General features: G+C 35.8%; 1 protein-coding gene across 1 annotated transcript in view; it reads right to left on the minus strand.

Moving 5' to 3' along the window:
• The window catches only part of LOC103267294 (translocation protein SEC63 homolog), a gene marked incomplete at its 3' end in the record, with an annotated part of 25,125 nt that extends 5,841 nt beyond the window's left edge, over positions 1–19,284 (minus strand). The window contains exons 1-9 of the mRNA XM_021715968.1: positions 19,182–19,284; positions 12,613–12,727; positions 10,606–10,718; positions 6,748–6,809; positions 6,094–6,152; positions 4,789–4,839; positions 3,664–3,772; positions 1,324–1,418; positions 1,092–1,224 (exon numbers count right to left, since the gene is read on the minus strand). Of these exons, the coding sequence (XP_021571643.1) occupies positions 1,092–1,224; positions 1,324–1,418; positions 3,664–3,772; positions 4,789–4,839; positions 6,094–6,152; positions 6,748–6,809; positions 10,606–10,718; positions 12,613–12,727; positions 19,182–19,237 (793 nt within the window). The remainder of the gene's footprint in view (positions 1–1,091; positions 1,225–1,323; positions 1,419–3,663; positions 3,773–4,788; positions 4,840–6,093; positions 6,153–6,747; positions 6,810–10,605; positions 10,719–12,612; positions 12,728–19,181) is intronic.
• Positions 19,285–19,711: the final 427 nt, after the last annotated feature.

Here is a 19,711-nt window from a genome sequence, read left to right on the forward strand (position 1 = left end):
TCGAACCCGCGGGCTCAGGCAATCCACTCACCTCAGCCTCCCAAAGGCGTGGGATTACAGGCTGAGCCTCCAAGCCCGGCTATTCTTTCTATATTTAAAAACTTGAAAAATTTTCTTCTTGTGTACTTTAGTTTCTGTAAGTATAATTATAGTCAAATCCAAAGACTATGATTTGAGAATAAATGTCGACTGAATACAGAGAGATGAGAGGAGGAGGAAGAGGACAACAGAGACAGACTCTCTCCTGTATACTGCATACAATAGTTAACTACTACAACCATCCCGTGGGTTTGGTACTCAACCTCCAAAAATGTGTTCTGTGTTTCTTACAGATGGCTTGGTAAAGATAGAGACGGTTACATATATGTACAGATCCTTAGCAACAGAATTACTAGTTAACTTAATAGTTCAAAGTAACTCCAAAGACAATACCAAAATAGTGCTCCTTCATTCCATCATAAGCATCTTATCACCTATTACTGAGGTTAAGTGGCCTTGTTTTCAAAGGAATTTGATCGGTTATAGGCTTAAAAGAGGAGGGGATGATAAGATTTCATTCTGAAAGAACACTTACTTCCTAAGGATAATAACTCTTTTAAAACTTCAACTGAAATAATGTAGGTGAGGAAGAGATGACAAATTTATGACAACCCTGGAAACACTGCTGCCTCAATCCATTGCTTTTCTTTTAAGCAGAATAGATGGCTTCAAGTACTTATGAAGTTTTAAATAAATATAAAACAGACACTACTGGTAACCACTGTCAGAAGGGGGGTGGATGATGAGGGAGGATCCTTTAAAAATAATCATTAGAAACTTTTATATAATCTACAATTAATTAAACACTTCTCATACAGAGCATTCTCTCACCTTGAAACACTAATTTTTAACATTTGCCAAAATGTTTGACTTAGACCTTCAGTCATTTGTGAAGTAATTATGTAGCATATAGATTTCTTTTAAAAGAGTCCTTGAGTAATTATTTGATTGTGCAAAAAAGAACAGCAACAAAAAGCACTGCACCATGAGCTCTCATTAAATCTGTTGCTTTGGTCCCATTAAAACCCTGTAGATAAGAGAAGCACAAATACCTTCTTCAAGGGTCTCGGGAATTTTCATTCTAGCAAGATGAGACAACAGAAGAACTCTGGCCTTCAGGCTGTATGGGCAGGTGAGCGGAGGCTCGTTCTTCTTTAAATTAATGCTGCCAATTTCTCTGATTAGCTGGAGTAAATAAAATAATTATTCAAAAATATATACTTAAAAAAACCATTCCTTTTAATACTCAACTGCACATCGACGTATTTGGGAGACTGGCCTAACCTGTGGTATCAGAATATTATCTGTTGGTCTACTTGTGGCATCTTTATTATACTGAGGATCAAATTCAGAAGCTCCAGCCAAAACCATGATGAGGCCTATGAAAACAAAAGAAACACGAAGGTAAATACATAAATTTGCTCATCTATTAATTGCCCCTACTAAAATACTTCATTAATTTGAAAGTGAGGCACTTTTCTAATTATGCACAACGCTAAAACTTTTCTGAACCCCACTATCGACAAGTACTACTTTCTCCCATAAAAAAGAAATATCTTGCTTTTAAAAATGTGCACAGGCTAAGCATGGTGGCTTGTGACTGTAATCCTAGCACTTGCCTGAGACCAGGAGTTTGGGACCTGCCAGGGCAATATAGTGAAACCTCGTCTCTACTTAAAAAAAAAAAAAAAAAAAAGCTGGAAGTGGTGCCACACACCTGTAGTACCAGCTACTTAGGAGGCTGAGGCCGAAGGATCGCTTGAGCAAGGTCAAGGCTGCAGTGAGCCATGATCATGCCACTGCACTCCAACCTGGGCAACAGAGTGAGACCTCAACTCAAAAAAATAAAAAATAAAAATAACTGTGTACAATATTACTTATCACAAGTGAATAGACATACATATCAAAGGACACCAAAGCAACTGGCAGCATTAAAATCACTTAAAATAGCATCTGTTTCTAGACCTATGCTATAGCACATTATATTCCATGAAAAAAGGGGGGACTCTACAGTTAAGAATGGCTGGAAATAATGGGTTAAATAAGAGTCAAAAGTTTTTTACTGCATAAATTCTCAGAGCCTTAAGTAAACTAAAATATACTGTAATTTCCAGAAAATTTCATTATGAAATCCTGGAGAGTTTTGTAGAAATACACATAATTAAAACACACATGATCTGCAGCCACATACATTAATACTCCTTGTTAGTATATGCATGTTCTTTAAGGACTGCACTACAGGCATAATCTCACCATACAGTATAAAATACATGCAATGTACTCATGAAAGGCAAGACAATATAGCAGTTAAACGCACAGACCCTGGAATTTTGTCATTTCCTAGTAAGTGACCTAGGGTAATACTCTTCACTTACCTCTCTATACCTCAGTTTCGTCGTAAGCGCTGGACACACAGCAAGCAAAAGTGCATGGGTATTACTATTACTACCCCCGATGGTTTCACAAAAACAATTGTTTCTAAGACAGCTAAAGTAACCAAGGATATATAAGCAAATCTACCAGCTAAACAATGCTTTTCTAACAGAATTAATTGTATAAGGCTAAGTACCACTCTTAGATATGAAACAGAAGTCAAGATCACTGAGGCAAAAAACATGTTAAAACATTATAAGGATGAAAGATTTTAATAAGGGATGAAGTTTCTATATTAACATTTCAACCTAGTGTAAGAAAGAGCAAAATGTATGTATAAAGGAAAGCAGTATCTACCCATTCATCAGAAACATAAGATCTGTTCACACACAATCATATGATACTGAGGAATCTCTTTCTTATTCCCAAGAAAAATTAATTAAATTGCCAAATCCAAAATACAGAAAAGTCCACTTTGGTTTTGAAACAAAAATACATTCCTTAGTAAGACACAATTTAAAACTTACATTTTTTTATGGGGGGATAGAGGAGTCTATGATATCTGCAGAGCAGTTATTCTGAAAAGCAACACTACATATTCCAGGAATAAGCTTTACAAAGTTCACTTCATAGAATCAAAGAAAATATTTGAAATGGTATGCTTTTCTTGAACAATTTTTAAATAAGAATATAGAAATGAAATATTCTTGTAGTTTTCTCTCAATACACACCCAGGACCTCCTTTTATTTTTACTATGATTAATACAGTATTAACATAATGGTTTAGGGTTCAGGAACCAAACTGCCTGGGTTCAATACAGGATGTGTCACTTACTATGCATGCATCCTTCAGCATGTTACTTTTCTGTTCCTCTGTTTCCTTATCTATAAGATGTCATTAAAAACAGCACTTACTTATGGGAACACAGCAAAGACTAAATTAGTTAATATGTATACAGTCCCTAGCAGTGCCTAGCACACAACAAATAATAATAGTATTATTACAAAATTTGCACCCAGAAACTCTACCATAAAATGTATGATGGTATATATAAGTCAATAAATGAGAATAATAAAAATAGAAATCAAGAAATGTGATAAATGGTATTAGCACTTTTCTCCAGCTTTGTCATATGGATTATCCATAAAAATGTACAATAGAATTTCTCCAGTACGGAAATAAGAAATACATATCACTAAGTGACTCAGAAAGTAATATGATTAACACCACAGTTACCTAAGTTTACTTACGTTTCATATCCATGTTTCGGGTTTTATAAACAAAGTATGTATAAATCTGTGTTGTGCGTATTAGAATCTGGTCTCCACTATAGCGTATTGAACGATACCACCAAGAGCCCTAAAATACAAATAAAATTCAACAAGAAATAAAGTACGAAAATTACGATAAAATATCAAGTTTGAGATAGAAAATGTTTAAGATCAAATCTTTTAAATATTCATAAAACAATAAAAATACTGAGCTTTAGAACAAGTGCCTCTTTGTTACTATTTCAAATGATTTATTTAGCAAATAGTGATATTCTTTGAAACCTAAGTCATTGCATATATATGATTAAAACATTTACATTTTGGATAGAAGTTACTGAAGACAAAATAGAAATAAGACCACCCATTGGTATAAGCAACAAGCTGGTTCCTAACACACAGTATGTCTTCATTTATATTTATACTGATTTATACTGATATTTTATAAATAGATGTGATTTTATAGTTGATGTGACACTTTCATTCTTATTATTTCATATGATTGGACCCTCACAACAATCCTACGAAAAAGGCAAAACAGTTTAATTATGAGGCTCACTATGAGACTCAGAGGAACTCCAGGAATAAGTCACAAAAGTAATAAATGATAAAAATCATAAACTTTATGGTATCTCCATCTGTGGTCATATAAACCTGATTTTTATATGAGGCTGCCCTATATGCTGCATCCCTAATATATTAAACAAAATAAAATCACAGAACAATACAGAAAACCTCATTAAAGGTTAAGAAAAAAAGGTACATTTATGCACATAAATGCACAGAAAGATTTGAAAGAGAAAACACCAAGCTTAGCAGTGATCAAAGAAATGGAGTTGAGGGAGGTGGTGCAGTTAGACTTTCATTCTAAACCCTAAATACAGCAGTGCTAGCTCAGTTGTGTGTAACTCTTGGATTGGAGAGATATAAGTTAAACTGCTCAAATGATGTCACCTTTACAAGATATTTAAAATCGTGGCTGTACAAGATTCTTAAACTCAAGGATCAATGGTTTATATTTTAATACAAATTAAAATCTCATAGGGCAACTCCAAAACATGTCAATTTCCTTTCCAAAAAGGGTTCACAAAAAGAGCTAAAACTTACCACAACAACTGGAAGAATAACCATAAATGCCAATCCATATACAAGTAAAACCTAGAATTCAAGAGAAAAAGAATTGTAGCCTTCATCAGGTAAACTGTCACAACATCAGTGAACACTTATTTTGAGGTTTATGATGGCAGAGCCACTATTAAAAGCACTCCTCATATACTACCTTGTTTAATCCTTGTTCTCAAACTCTATGAGGAAGGTGCCATTATTATCTGCCTTTTAGGCAGGGAACCTGCAGTCCTATAGGTTACAAAGCTTCACCTAGGTCCCACAGCTAGTAAGTTGGAGAGCCAGGATTGGAACCTCAGCCTACGCTAATATCCGCTATAAATAAACTTTTAATCTTCTGTTTACTGACACAATATAGATAACACCAGCACAACAGTTTTTAGAAATTATGTTTCCCTTCCAGTCAAGAACCTATATATCCACCACCTGCAAGTAGTTAGTGACTTGGAATAAATGAGATAAGAAGCCACCTAGCTAAACTGGTTCCTCTGCCTAAACATCAAGGAGCCACTTCATAGCATTCTGTTTGCTAATAATTCTTAACTATTGCTCTTCTCTGACTGCTTCATCCTAAATCTGGTAGTAACTGTCCCTTCTCTATTTTTCCCATATGGTAACCCTAAGCATGACAAACACACTTATATACAACAACTATAAACCACTGAAGATAATCCATTTCAATCTGACATAAAATAACATTTAATACCCATTTTCAAAACAAATTACAGTCAGACTATGTGGATTTTGTTTTTATTGCCTCAAAGACAGCACCTGGGCAATTATATTCAAGAAAGCTGAGCTAGAGAATTATCTATTCCTGGAAAATAAGGTAATTCCTGTTAGGGCTGCAGCACCTATCACTAACTGAAGTCTGATATCTTACTGCCTTCTGAAGTACCGTATAAAATATATAGAATTAATCACACATTAAAATTAGTTTGGCCTGGGTAAAGGTAAAAAAGAAGAATTCAGAGTATTTCTTAGAATAAATAAAGATACCATAAAAACCAGTAGTTTTCCCAACCAAAACAAAGGTAGGTCCCAATCAGAAACTACTTACAAAAAAAAAAAAACCACCCAAGTTTTAAGGTTTTAACACTACATTTAGAACACAAAATCAGCAGCCTAATAAAGGGACCCCATTTTTTTTTCCATTATGTAAAAAGTTTTCACTATACATAAACTAAAAATAGCATGCTAGCATTTTCTTTAGATTACCAAGACACATAGTAAATAACAATAATTATGTCAAATAGTTCATAATGTGTCTTATTTAAATGAACTCACCAAAATTGAATTCTTCTGGTCAACTATCCAAGCTGGCAGGGCAATTCCAAAGCTTGTCGCTGAAATAGGAAGAATACCAGTTTCTAAAAAGGTCTCTATACAACCAGTTTATCTATTTGTACCCCAGAACTCCTCCCCGAAAAAAAAAAAAACTCTAATAAAGACTACCTTATTAGCGGTCCCCCATTACACAAAAGTTAGGAATAAGGTTTATACCTGAAACTTAAAAATTTTCAAGGCAAAAAAATAAACAAACAAAAAAACCAAACAAAAAACAGACCTATGTAAGTACATGAATTCCTTCCTCCAAGAAAACCTAAATTCTTTGATATGTCTGAGTTTATATAAACACTATGAACATATGAAAATGTGTCAGCAGTAAAGAAAAACAGATTTTTTCCCCACCAAATTTTTATCAACTACTAACTAGAAATAGTTCATGATAGTCATTGCTCTTCTCTCCAAATCAATCTAAGTTCTATCTTTCAAACTAGAAAGAAAAACAAAATAAAAATTAATTAATGGGAGCTCATTGTATCTATGTTAAACTTGTGACTATAAGTTTTCTATTCATAAGCTTACTCCTTTTAATGCTGTCACACTTTCATAACATATACCATATCACCAAGATTTTAAAATCATCATTTACCACACCTTGGGGCCCATCTGGATTTCCAAATTCTTCCCAATTTTTCCGGGATTCTTCATCAGTTAAACTAGCATCAAAAAACAAAGCTGCACAATTAGAAGGCCACATCTGAAAAACAAGCTCTCATACAGACAAACGCCATTAACCAACCAACTAATTTCTTAAAAGATATTGATTCAGGGAAGTTTAAAAAGTATATAAAATCAGAAAAACATGTGAGGGTGGGGAGGAACAAGTCATGCTGCATTCACAGAAAATGCTAACCACTGTGATACAAAGTTCTGGTAGGACCAAGTTCTCAAGTTTAGCCCTTTCAAACCAGATGAAACTTAATTTAAGACATGCATCACCACACCCGGCTAATTTTTTTATTTACTGTAGAGTTGAGGTCTTGACAAGTTGCCTAGGCTGGTCTTGAACCCAAGGGCTCAGGCAATCCATGAGCTCAGGCAATCCTCTCACCTCGGCCTCCCAAAATGCTGGGATTATAGGTATGAGCCACCTTACCTGGCCTAGATGAATCTTTAAAGTCTGCTTATTTTCCAAGAAGCCAGGGAGGATTTATTTTTTTCCTTATGCTCTCATACATTTCCCAAAAATTCCTTAGTGAACATGTTTATACATTCATAATAACAAATATATATTTTTAAAAATATAAACTTAATACATACTTAACAGTTTCCCTACAAAACACTGCACCATTATTCTCTAAGAAACCAATGAACACTCCTGTAAGTCTCCACTGCTGCAGGAAAAGTCATTTGCACCATGCTAACAGGACAATTTTCTCCCAAGCCAACTTCCAGTAAGACATCTCTTATGTAACAACTTCCTAATCCAGGCAATATGAAAGTGACAGAGTGATTTTAAAACACCTAAATAAAAATATAATCACTGACTTTGACAATAGCTCAAGGCACAGAGTCAAGAGTTATTCCTAGCCCCAGTGAAGATATTAAAAAGCATTATAAGAAATTCTCAATTCCTTCAAAAATTTTCAATGTAGTTAAGGAAGATAGGATAGACTCACCAAAAAAAAAAAAAAAATACCAATAACATAGTAAGGAAGGTATGCTTGGAAACCAACTGGCAAAAGATTCTGTTTATGTTCAAATCTAATTTTAACTGTACTTCTATTTCCCAAAACTTAAGGGGCAGCATAGTTTCTATTCACAAAACTCCAAGTTGAGATAAGCAAAACAGAAAAACTTATTACATAGAAAAAGAGCTGGGCATGGTGGCCCATGCCTGAAATCTCAGCACTCTGGGAGGCTGAGATGGAAGGACTGCTTGAGCCCAGGAACTCGAGATCAGCCTAGGCAACATAGTGAAACCTCATCTCTACAAAAAATTTTTAAAACATAGCCAGGCATGGTGGCGTGTGCCTGTAGTCCCAGCTACTCAGGTGGAAGGTTGCCTGAGCCCAGGAAGTTGAGGCTGTGGTGAGCCATGGTTGTGCCACTGCACTCCATCCTAGATGAAAGCGAGGCCTTAACTCAAAATATATATATATATATCAATATATCAATCAAAAAGGACATTCGTTAGTTTTCAATGATTTAAAAATATTTTTAAGCTTGTCAATTTATAAAAACATGTGCCTTGATGCCTTTAGTCCTTATTTAACTGTAACTCTACTTACACCATTTGGCCTAAGGCCACCAAAAAATACAGGAGTCAATGAAAAGCTGATGTAGTCTGAGTATCCTCTACCTCCAAATCTCATGTTAAAATGTGATTCCCACCCAGTGTTGAAGGCGGGGCCTAGGGGGAAGAGATTGGTTGGGGCAGATCCCTTATGAATACCTTGGAGTAATTCTCTGGTCTTGTCTGTTAGTTCATACAGGAGCTGGAAGTTTTAAAACCCTTCTCCCTCTTGCTTCTGCTCGACATATAATATACCATCTTTCCTTGCCTTCAGCTTTGACTGAAAGGTTCCTAAGGCCTCACCAGAAGCTAAAGCAGATGCCAGCGCCATCCAGAACTGTGAGCCAAATAAAACTTTTTTCTTTATAAATTAACCTAGTCTCAGGTATTCCTTTATTGATTGACTTTACTTATTTTTTGAGTTGGGGTCTCATGCTGCCACCCAGGCTAGAGTACATTGGCACAATCACGCCTCTCCACAGCCCTGACCTCCTGGACTCAAGTGATGCTTCTGTCTCAGCCTCCTGAATAGCTGGGACTACTACAGGCATGTTCCACTACGCCTGGCTGGTTTTTTATTTTGTAGCTATGGGGTGTTACTACTTTGCCTAGGCTGATTTCAAACTCCTGGACTCAATCCTCCCACCTCATCTTCCCAAAGTGCTGAGATTACAGGTGTGAGCTACCATGCCCAGCTACAAGTCTTATTATTTAAGAAATAAACTCATTGGCCAGGCATGCTGGTTCACGCCTATAATCCCAACACTTTGGGAGGTCAAAGCAAAAGGATCACTTGAGGCAAGGAGACCAGACTGGACAACATCGCAAGACCCCTATCTCTACAAAAAAAATTAAAATAAAATTCACATAACTTACTTTATTGCAATATTTGCCTGAGTGAAGTAGCCTGGAACTGAAACCACAATCTCTGCAGTATGCTTATATTTATTTATATTTTAAAAATTAGCTCACAAAATTATGTTTTCTGGTCCTCAAAAATTACACAACCTTATATATTTTATTCTGAAATTCAACATAAGAGCTGTACAGGGAAGTACCTATCATGCATCCTAAAGGATCCAGCTAATTTTTTGTGTACATACAATGCAAGTATAAATATGTATCTAAAAAATAACAATACACTTCACCTGTATCTGCATCTAAGCCAACAAAGAAAATATGACTTGCAAGTTCTGAAAAGATTCCTAAAGAAAAAGTTTCTAAATATTAAAAAAGGAGACCTTAAAAATCCACGTCTCACCTGGCGTGGTGGCTCATGCCTGTAATCCCAGCACTTTGAGACAACTTGGCGAGACATCTCTACAATAAATGTAAAAAAAAAAAAGCCAGATGTGGTGATGCACGCCTGAAGTTCAGCTAGTTGGAAGGCTGAGGTCGAGGCTGCAGTGGCCGCTGAGTGTGCCACTGCACTCCAGCCTGGGTGACAGAGTGAGACTTTGACTATAAAAAAAAAAACAGCAACAACAAAAAGAAAAAGAAAAAAACAATATAGTAACTAGGAATAATTTAGTATGAAGAAATTTTAAAAAGGGACACCAAAAACGAAATACTTAAAAGTGAAAATTAGGCCAGGTGTGGTGGTTCACGCTTGTAATCCCAGCACTTTGGGAGGCCAAGGCAAGAAGATCGGCTAAGTCCAGGGGCTTGAGACCAACCTGGGCAACTTGGCGAGAACTTGTCTCTACAAAAAAAATAGCCAGGCGTGGTGGCGCATGCCTATAGTTCCATACTTGGAAGACTGAGGTGGAAGGATCACCTGAGCCCAACAGATTGAGGCAGTGGTGGCTGTGAGAGTGTCACTGTACTCCAGTCTGGGTAACAGAGATTCTAACTCAAAAAAAAAGTGAAAATTAAACTTGTATGTAGTTTAAATAAGATTTGCCACACATAACCAGATCAAGACTAGAAGTGAAAACAAGGTCTAAGTATCCCCTCTTCTAATCAGAATGCTAATAAGATAACTCGATATACCTTAACCCTCACTACTTAACGTGACCGAGTTCACATGGCAAAAGCACTACTTCAGAGGACAACTCTGAGTTACTTACAATTAAGGTGTAAAGTACAATTTTAGAGCTGCTGAGTGTTCCATAAATGAGACTCAACATATAAGGCCAGTATTTAATAAAAGTGTATGACAACTATCTTATTAAAAAAGAAAACTATCTTGACCACTCTTAAAAACGTATACTTACGCTGCATAAGCTTTGGCTATCCTCATGAACATAACTTCATCACCTCCTTTATCTGGATGATATTTAAGTGACAGCAAACGATACTGTTTCTTAATTTCTGCTACTGTTGCCCCCTAAAAGAAAAACTTGGTGTTAGCAAAAATAATCATGGTCTAAAAAGAAATAATCCATCCTGTTTTGAACTTAAAACATGAACTACTCAATATTTTGAGAGAATATAAAGTTTTCATCCTACATGTTTTGCCCCATAAATTTCATTCCATATATTTTTAAATAAAAATACTCATTTTTCCAATATATTTATTTTATTGAGTACCTACTATGTGCCGTGCAGTACCACTGGGCACAGATGATTTGAAAGGGAAACCATATAATTCCATATTTAAATAAAATAAGAAAGACACTGACATTTAAATATCATCACGTAAGTTAAGTATGGTTCAAAGAACCCACAAATAAAAGGTTAACTTTCTAAGGAATAATCTGAAGAATATCTGATTTCAGCTGCTTATCTATTATAATATTAAGTAAACATTTAATAAATTGAGCTTAACTTTTTCTTAACTAGCTCAATTTCCATTTATAATTTTTTCATATTGTTTTTTATTGACCTTTTAATCTTAAAAAAACCTCTCTTAATGACTATTATAATTATTTTTTAAAAAATCACGATATGCAAACTTTTCTTCCACAATGCAGAAAACTATAATAAACACCCTGCTTACTTCACACTATATGAATCTCTGAATCAAGCCATCTACTGAGCAGAGACCCAAAGTAAAAGTAAGTGGTTTGGGGAGAAAAACAGAAAGAATGAGAGCACTGCATTCAACTTGGCTATTAAGAAGCTTGGGGCCCTAGACACACATTTTTCAGGCCTCATTTTCTCTTTAAAAAAGAAAAACAGGCTAGACGATCTCTACCATTAATTTCAAAGACTAATTTTCTACTGGAACCCATTAATAAAGATCAATCAAGATATCACCTAAGGGTCTGGGCACAGTGGTTCACACCTATAATCTCAGCACTTTAGGAGACCATGGTGGGAGGATCACGAGTCCAGGAGTTTGAGGCTAGCCTAGGCAACATAGCGAGACTCCATCTCTTTAAATAAACAAACAAAATTTTAGAAAAAGAAATAGATCACACTCAAGGGGCACACTCAAAGCTAACCTGAATTTCTATGACAATGACACTAGATCTTTTGAAGACCCTGAGCTCAGACTTAACATACTGCTTAAGTCAATACAAGGCCATAAGATTTGTATCATTCAACTAGCGCAAATGAGCCTCCCAGCTTTATGTTTAACTTTGCATTAAACCAGTATTACAGATCTCTTTTCATAATGGTGTTAAAAATGCTAGCCACTCCTCTCACCTCCAAACATTTTTATATTTTAGCAATTAAAAACCAATTTTTGGTAGATGTGACGGCCTTGTCTGTAATCCCAGCACTGTGGGAGGCTGAAGTGGGAGGATTGTTTGAGCCCATGAGTTCAAGACCAGCCTTGGCAACATGGCAAAACCTCATCTCTACAAAAAGCAAAAAATTAGTCAGATGTAGTGGTGTGCTCTTGTAGTCCCAGCTACTTGGGAGGCTAAGGTGGGAAAATCACCTGAGCCCAGGAGGGCAAGGATGCAGTGAGCTGAACCATGATTATGGCATCATTATGAGACCCCAACTCAAAAAAAAATTTTTTTTTAAAGGTCAAGGCTGTGGTGAGCCATGATCACGCCACTGCACTCCAGCCTGGGCAACAGAGTAAGATCCTAACTAAAAAAAAACTCTCAAAACTCAGTAACAAGAAATTTTAAAAATAAATTTAATAATGTAGCAATCAACAACTATAGCTCAAAAAAATATACAGACCTCAGAATGATAATGGATTAGATATCTTATTTAACTAACCAAAGTCTGATTTCTTTAGGTATGGACAATTTCTTTTAGGATACAGACCTGTAGCAGTTTCATTAAACTAGTGTGCATTATATAAAAATACTACTTACGGGATCCAAATTTAATACTTCATAAGGATTGTATTCTTGATATTCTCGGTCTGTTTTGGAAACCTTGTATGCAAGGAATAAGAACAGTGCCCATCCTGCAAGCAGAACTATTTTCCTGTTTAGGAAAAAGATAATTGAATTATAGATACATGCATCTGTGCGACTTTTCTTTAATAGTCTAAAGATATTATGACAAATGAAGGAATAAAACAATCTAAAGTAGTTCCACATTACTATGCTGTTGACTCAAATTCTATAAACACGGGTTGTAAACTCCTGTTACAGCAAGGTTCACCTCTAAATTATCTAGAATCTGGCACAATGCCCTGCGTGTAATAGATTTTCTCAGTTACTATTTGCATAATCTTAAATACAGAAGTGAATTCAACTTATTAACTTACTGAACCCATTAAATTATATGAAAATACAAAGGGGGCAATTCAAAAACAAAAAAAATTTTTTTGGGAAGGCAGGCCTCTTTTGTAGGTTTCCCCTGCTGGTAGGTGTTCTAGGAACTCATTGGTATCAGCATATCAGCTAGCATTGTTATGAGAGGCGGCATTCTGCATCAGTGAATTTTTTTTTTTTGGAGATTCTTTCAACATGTTTAACCATTTCATGTTGAGTGATTTACAAGTGCACCTGCCCACACTACACTGAGTGTTCAGCAGTTTTTGACCAAACACAGCATGACCCCCGTGCCCCAACCCTCCCTATTCATCCAATCTCGCCCAAGTGACTTTTGTTAGTTTCCTCAGAGGAAAAACGTCCTCAAAAGGAATCATTTTGCTAACGTGGACGGTGAAACAAAAAACAGCAGAAGCACTAAAAGGCATCAAAAATGATGAGTTCAAAAAGTGTTTTGAGCAGTGAAAAAAGTATCTTGATAGGTGTGTATTGCATCAAAAGGATACAGCACTTTGAAGGTGACTGAAGTTTAAACATGCAAGAATAAATATACAATATTTTATAAATAAATTCCGGATTCTTTAGGGTCTCCTTCAAATATAAATACTAAGTATTCCGTAATCCACTTAATATAAAAAATAATTGCTCTGACCTAGCAATTATACTTTTAATAAGATAAACTAAGAAAACTAACAAATAGCTTGGTTTACAATAATAAAACTGTGAAAACACGTTTATGTCCACTTATGGGGGACTAATTCAATAAATCATTTATAGGGGAAGAATTAAATAAACCGCTACACAATGGAACATTTTTTAGCCAATACTAATATAGAAAGATGTGCATAACAGTTTAAAAAAAGATATACAAGAATATATAATTTGAAAATAAACTAATTTATTCTCCCTCTAAGTGTTCTTCTTAGTAAAATATTCAGAAGACAGATATTACTGGCATTGGAAAGGATAAGAACTCTTGAGGGAACTCTCATGTACTATATGCTCTGAAATAAATATCTGGCAATGTATTAAAAGCCCTAAGAAAGTACAGACCCTATCAATCCATCCACTTGGATTGATTTCTATCAATCCATTCCACTTCAAATAATTTGGAAATAAGTAAGCTAGAATTGAGTATACAAAGTATAAAATGGTTGTTACAGATGTAAATAGTAGCAAAAAAAAAAAAAAACCTTTGCCGGGCTTGGTGGCTTAGCCTGTAATCCCAGCGCTTTGGGAGGCCGAGGTAAGTGGATTGCCTGATCCCATGGGTTCGAGACCTGCCTAGGCAACATGGCAAGACCTCATCTCTACAATAAATCAAAAAAAAATTAGCCGGACGTGGTAGCGCGCGCCTGTAGTTCCAGCTACTTGGAAGGCTGAGGCAGAAGGATCACTGGAGCCCAGCAGGTCGAGGCTGCAGTGGCCGGGAGCAGCCACTGCACTCCAGTTCTGGGCGACAGAGTGAGACTCCAACTCAAAACAAACAAACAAAAAAAACATCTTAAACGTCCATCAATAGATTACTAGATAAATAAAGGTACATCCACATAGTGAAATACTTTCTTGCCATTAAAAATAATATCAGCTATGGGTAACTGTCTACCCTATATCGTTATATTTTTAAAAGAAAAATTTTTTAAAGTTATATGTATGTAATATCATCCAATTTTGTAAATAAAAAGCATATAAGTAAGTATATGAGGTAATCAACTTAAAAATGGCTAGCTTTAGGTGATGAAACGGAAAGACTTATTTTTATACCCTTTGCATGACAATTTGTTACACTGAGCAGGAACTGTTAGATAAAGCCACAAAATGAACCATAAGAGGCCAAATCAAACAAAATTGGAGTGATCTGTTTTTGGAACTTGAAATAAAACCTTCTACGTGGTAAAACTCTTCTGACAGGAAACTCAGCTGAAATATGTTCATTTAGCTTCCAGGTCTAGTTCCAACATGCCTACTAACCCTTTATCACCTTAATTTTTCAAATAAAACAAATCCCCATCTACCAGCACTCCCTGAGCTTTTCCCACCACCATGCTTTTGCTAAGATCTTTCTACTTAGAAGTCTCATGAGTATCTCTGCCTATCCAAACTCTATTCATCCTTTAAGACTCAACTTAAATGCTCTATCCTCCGTAATGCAATCCATAGCACTTGCAAAGATGATCAACAAGAGATGCTGGTTAGTCACAAACAGGAACAAACCATGACTTTCCTCCTCTGACTTGCTACAAGTTCACTGAGCACATGGACAAGATTTTATTCAGTTTTTACTAAACTCAATGTAGCTTAAACACAGTTGACACTAATACAAACTTTTTTCCATTTGGCCAAAAGAAGACTCTAAACCTTATTAACAGCATATAACTAAGGCTGGGTACAGTGGCTCATGCCTTTAATCCCAGCACTTTCGGAGATCGAGGCAAGAGGATCACTTGATATTCAGGCCAAGAGTTCAAGACTAGCCTGAGCAAAATAGTGAGACCCTGTGCCTACAAAAATTTTAAAAATATATGTATTTTTAAAAAAGCATATAACTTCAAGCTGCTTTCCTTGCCATCTATATCCTGTCTATGCCCAAAGAGGAGAGGGATCCCTACGTGGAACACTCTTCCGCTGGTATCTGGCTATCTAAGAAGAGGAGGTTGAGAACACAGGCTCTGGAACAAAACGAAGTTCAACTCCCATATTTACCACTTATTAACTGAGAGAGCTTGGCAAGCTGCTTAGCCTTTCACACCTTTTCCAACTTTTATGGCAGGTTTGAGAATGACATTTGAGATTAGATACATATAGTACTTAGAAGGTGCCTACCGGGTAGTAAACAATTCATGTTAGCTATGGGCTGTTATCTGAAACTTCTCTCCAACTGTCAGCTTCAGCTTAGACCTCACTTACTCAGGGGAGCTTCTCCATCCAAGGCCAGTTAAGAGCCCTTCATCTTTCATGGTGCCGCTCTCCCAGCCCTTACTAACTCTATTATCATTGCCTGTACTTGCCAGTGTCCCCCAAGACTCCAAGTGGTTGAATCACGTCTGTTTTGTTCATCACAGTACATCTAGCACCTAGTATAATACATGACACAGAGTAGGCACACTATAACTACGTGCTGACTGAATCATAAAGATAATTTAAAAAGCAAACTTTTAACTCAAATCCAAAGTCTGCTAATACTCTCTATATGCTTTAAAAAACACTTGAAAATAAATCCCACACAAATTAACTCACTCCACATATTGTTTTGCCAACTCTTCCAAAATGCTAACAAAACTTACAAAACAAAGATAAAATTAAACTGAAACCCACAAAAGCGAGACTTAAGACCAAACAAGAGAAAGGGAAAAGAACACCTAGGTGATGCTGGACACTATGCTAGATGCCTTACATGAAGCAGCTGGCTGTCTGAGTGGGGGAGGGGAGGAGAGGCTTATGACCCAATCCCCAGGCTAATGAAAACCACCACAACCAATAAAGCCATGCTCTAGTTTCCTGCGAGCCAAAGCTAAGGGGGAAACATGATGGATTACACCATGCTCTGTGCTCATTAATTTTAAAAGCATATTTGGTTTCTCCAAAAAGACAGGCATTTTTCCTACATGCAGCTTCAGCAAGTAACTTGTTAAGACTTGTGTTTCTTCTCTAAGCATGCTTTAAATGCCATTTTAGAAGCAAATTCCAGAAATTACATACCTTAGTTTCAAGGGTGCTATCAGAAGAGAAGCAATACACAATGATTGCTTAATTCAGAAGGAATGTTTCAGGATTAAGTAGCCAAAAAAGTTTTAACAGTTTCTGACTTTACCTAAATTGTTACTAGTATCTACTTAATTCCACCTCACTTCAACCCTTTGCACTCAGATGTCCCCTCTGAAGGGACATAATAAATCTAACAAACCACTCAGATGTCCCCCCTGAGGGGACATAAAGAGATTGCTGGTGATTATGCAGGACAAACTTATGCAAGCGCAAATATTTCAAAAATGTTTTCTTGAAGTTTTCTATTCAAATAGCACAAAAGAGCAACTAAAGAAATGGCATATATACGGAGATATGATTGGGCAGTTGAGAAGTGGTTTTCAGGAATCATGAGTGCATTCTTCCACATCGGACAACAGACTGGACAATAAATTATATATTATTAATGTGGGAGGAAAAACACAACACTGCATTGTCTGCTCGAACAGAAAACACCAGGCAGAAGAAGCCCAGTCCAACAACTTACTACTGTACAACATGCTACTTATAACTGCACAACTGCAATGCATGTCAGTGACTGTTTCACATGTTACCACATGTTAGAAACATGACATAAAATTTTGATTTTTTTTGTTTATAACTAAGTTCCTCAATGTCCAAAATTCCATTATAAGCCAAATATCATTACAATAAAATAATTGGTTCCAACACTATACTATTTAATACGAAGTGATTCATTTTTCACTATTTTGTAAAAAAGTGCAGTAGAGTTGCTGGTAAGTAAGTGATCTATGAAATGTCTCTGAGTACAAAAAGTTAATATTCCCTAATCTGTACTTTAAGTAAATCAGTTCATTAATCACTGAAAAGAACTTCACAAAGTTGTCTTTTTATTTCCTTGAAAACTGAGGTTAAGATAGCCACAAAGTGCTGAGCAAAGTCAGAAAAAAGAAGAGATTGAAAGGCAAAAAGTTGTCCCTGAAGGATTGGTTCCAGGACCCCAGATACCAAAATCCATGGGTGCTCAAGTCTCTAATATAAAATGGTGTAGTATTTTCATATAACCTATGCACATCCTTCCATGTACTTTAAATAATCTCTAAATTACTTAAAATAACTAATCCAATGTACATGCCATATAAATAGTTGTTATGCTGTATTGTTTTTATATTATTTTGGTTGCACTGCTGGTTTTTATTGCTTTTCCCCCAAGATATTTTCTATCTGCAGTTGGTTGAATCTGCCCATTTGGAGCTTGTGGATACAAAGGGCCGGCTAGGTTGTCTTATTGCTTCATGAAAGTTTAATTTAAAATGAGAAGCAACAGCAAAGAATAAACAGTGAAAAAAACACTACTCTTGTCAAAACTAACCTTGCTTTTTGTTTCACATCATTAAATAACTCTTAACAAAGCTAAAATTCCTATACCCCTACAATGGAACTAAACTAGGCAAAGTCAAACCTTAAAAGAAAAATAACTGAAGTCCCCTGAAATTATGTAACTATGCTTAAAACTATAATAATTAAACCAAAATTTAAAAATAACTGGTTCTAACTGGGTGCAGTGGTTCACACCAGTAATCTCAGCACTTAGGGAAGCCAATGGGAGAGGATCCTCTCTACAAAAAAAAAAACTGGTTCTACTCTACTAATTCTCATTGCTAGGTCCTCTCTTCCTATCTACTGGACAGATAAGTATAGGTGACTCACAAGATATAATAATCCAATAAATGGCAACTCTCACCACCTGTCATTTTCATCTATTACCTCTAAATTGATGATAGCAGGTCTAAAGTCTAGGCTTCCAACAAACATGTCCCACAGTCTCACAGAATCAAACAGGCCTCCTCTAATTAAGCATACAAATAGCCTGTTAAAGAAGCTGGGCCTGCCAAAGAAAAGGGTCACTAGGTCCCTACTCTACCACTTCTAACTACTTGACCTTGGTTAAGTTACCTTATCTTTCTTAGCCTAAGTTTTCTCATCTGAGAAAAAACAGAAATATCTATTTTGAACCTAATATAGAATTAAATTAGATAACATATAAAGCCCTAGCAGAGGACCTGGCCATATAGTACATGCTCAATAAACTTTAATTATCACCATGAAACACAAACTTGACCATGTCACCTCCTTACTTTTGAAAGCTTAAAGATTCACCCATAGTCTTTAAAATAGAATTCAAATCCTGACACAAGGTGCACAAGGTCTTCCTTCAAGATATGACTTATCTCTCTCCTCCTCCCCTCCCCAGGCAGAAGTATACTCTCTCTCCTTTGAACTTCTAAACCTATTTGTGCAGACCACTCTCAAATACACTAATTACATCTTACCCCTACTACAGTATACAATTTCTTTACAGATACAACGTCTTATTCACCATTATACATGTATTTTTTATAACACATAACAAAGAGCAAGCACTAGTATGTTTTTTATTGAAATCCATGACTTACTTTACAGTAGGAATAATATTTGGCTGGGGTTTTAATAACCGTAAACGATACCACATACATCTTCCATATACTTTTCTGATATTCTTTAATCGAATTTGCTCTGTCAAGAAAGAAAAATAAGATGAATTAAACCATTTTTCACAGTGAAGTCAAAACCAGAGTTAATATCATAGTAACCTTCATTACCATGCTAATATTTTATTGGAACATAACAGTACTGTCTATTCAAATAAGTTTTTAAAAAATTTACAAGACAGGTGACATTTTCTGCCACTGACAACAATCTATCTGGAAAACAGTCAACTACTATACAATCATCTTTCAGATGAGACTTAAACAACTCAGTGAAAATGTAAAAACTGACTTGTACCCAAAATATTTAGTCATATACAAGCAGTAATTTCTGAAAAACTCTCCCCTTTCCTTTCTGCTATAGGAACAAGTACAAAATAGTTAAAGCATGATTAAGGAAGCTAACCAGAAATGATACTCTTCACACATGAAAATAATTGTCTATCAAAATATCTTTT

This window comes from Carlito syrichta, unplaced genomic scaffold, assembly GCF_000164805.1.
Source record: "Carlito syrichta isolate Samal-C Ts95f unplaced genomic scaffold, Tarsius_syrichta-2.0.1 Scaffold308099, whole genome shotgun sequence".
Lineage (NCBI taxonomy): Eukaryota > Metazoa > Chordata > Mammalia > Primates > Tarsiidae > Carlito > Carlito syrichta.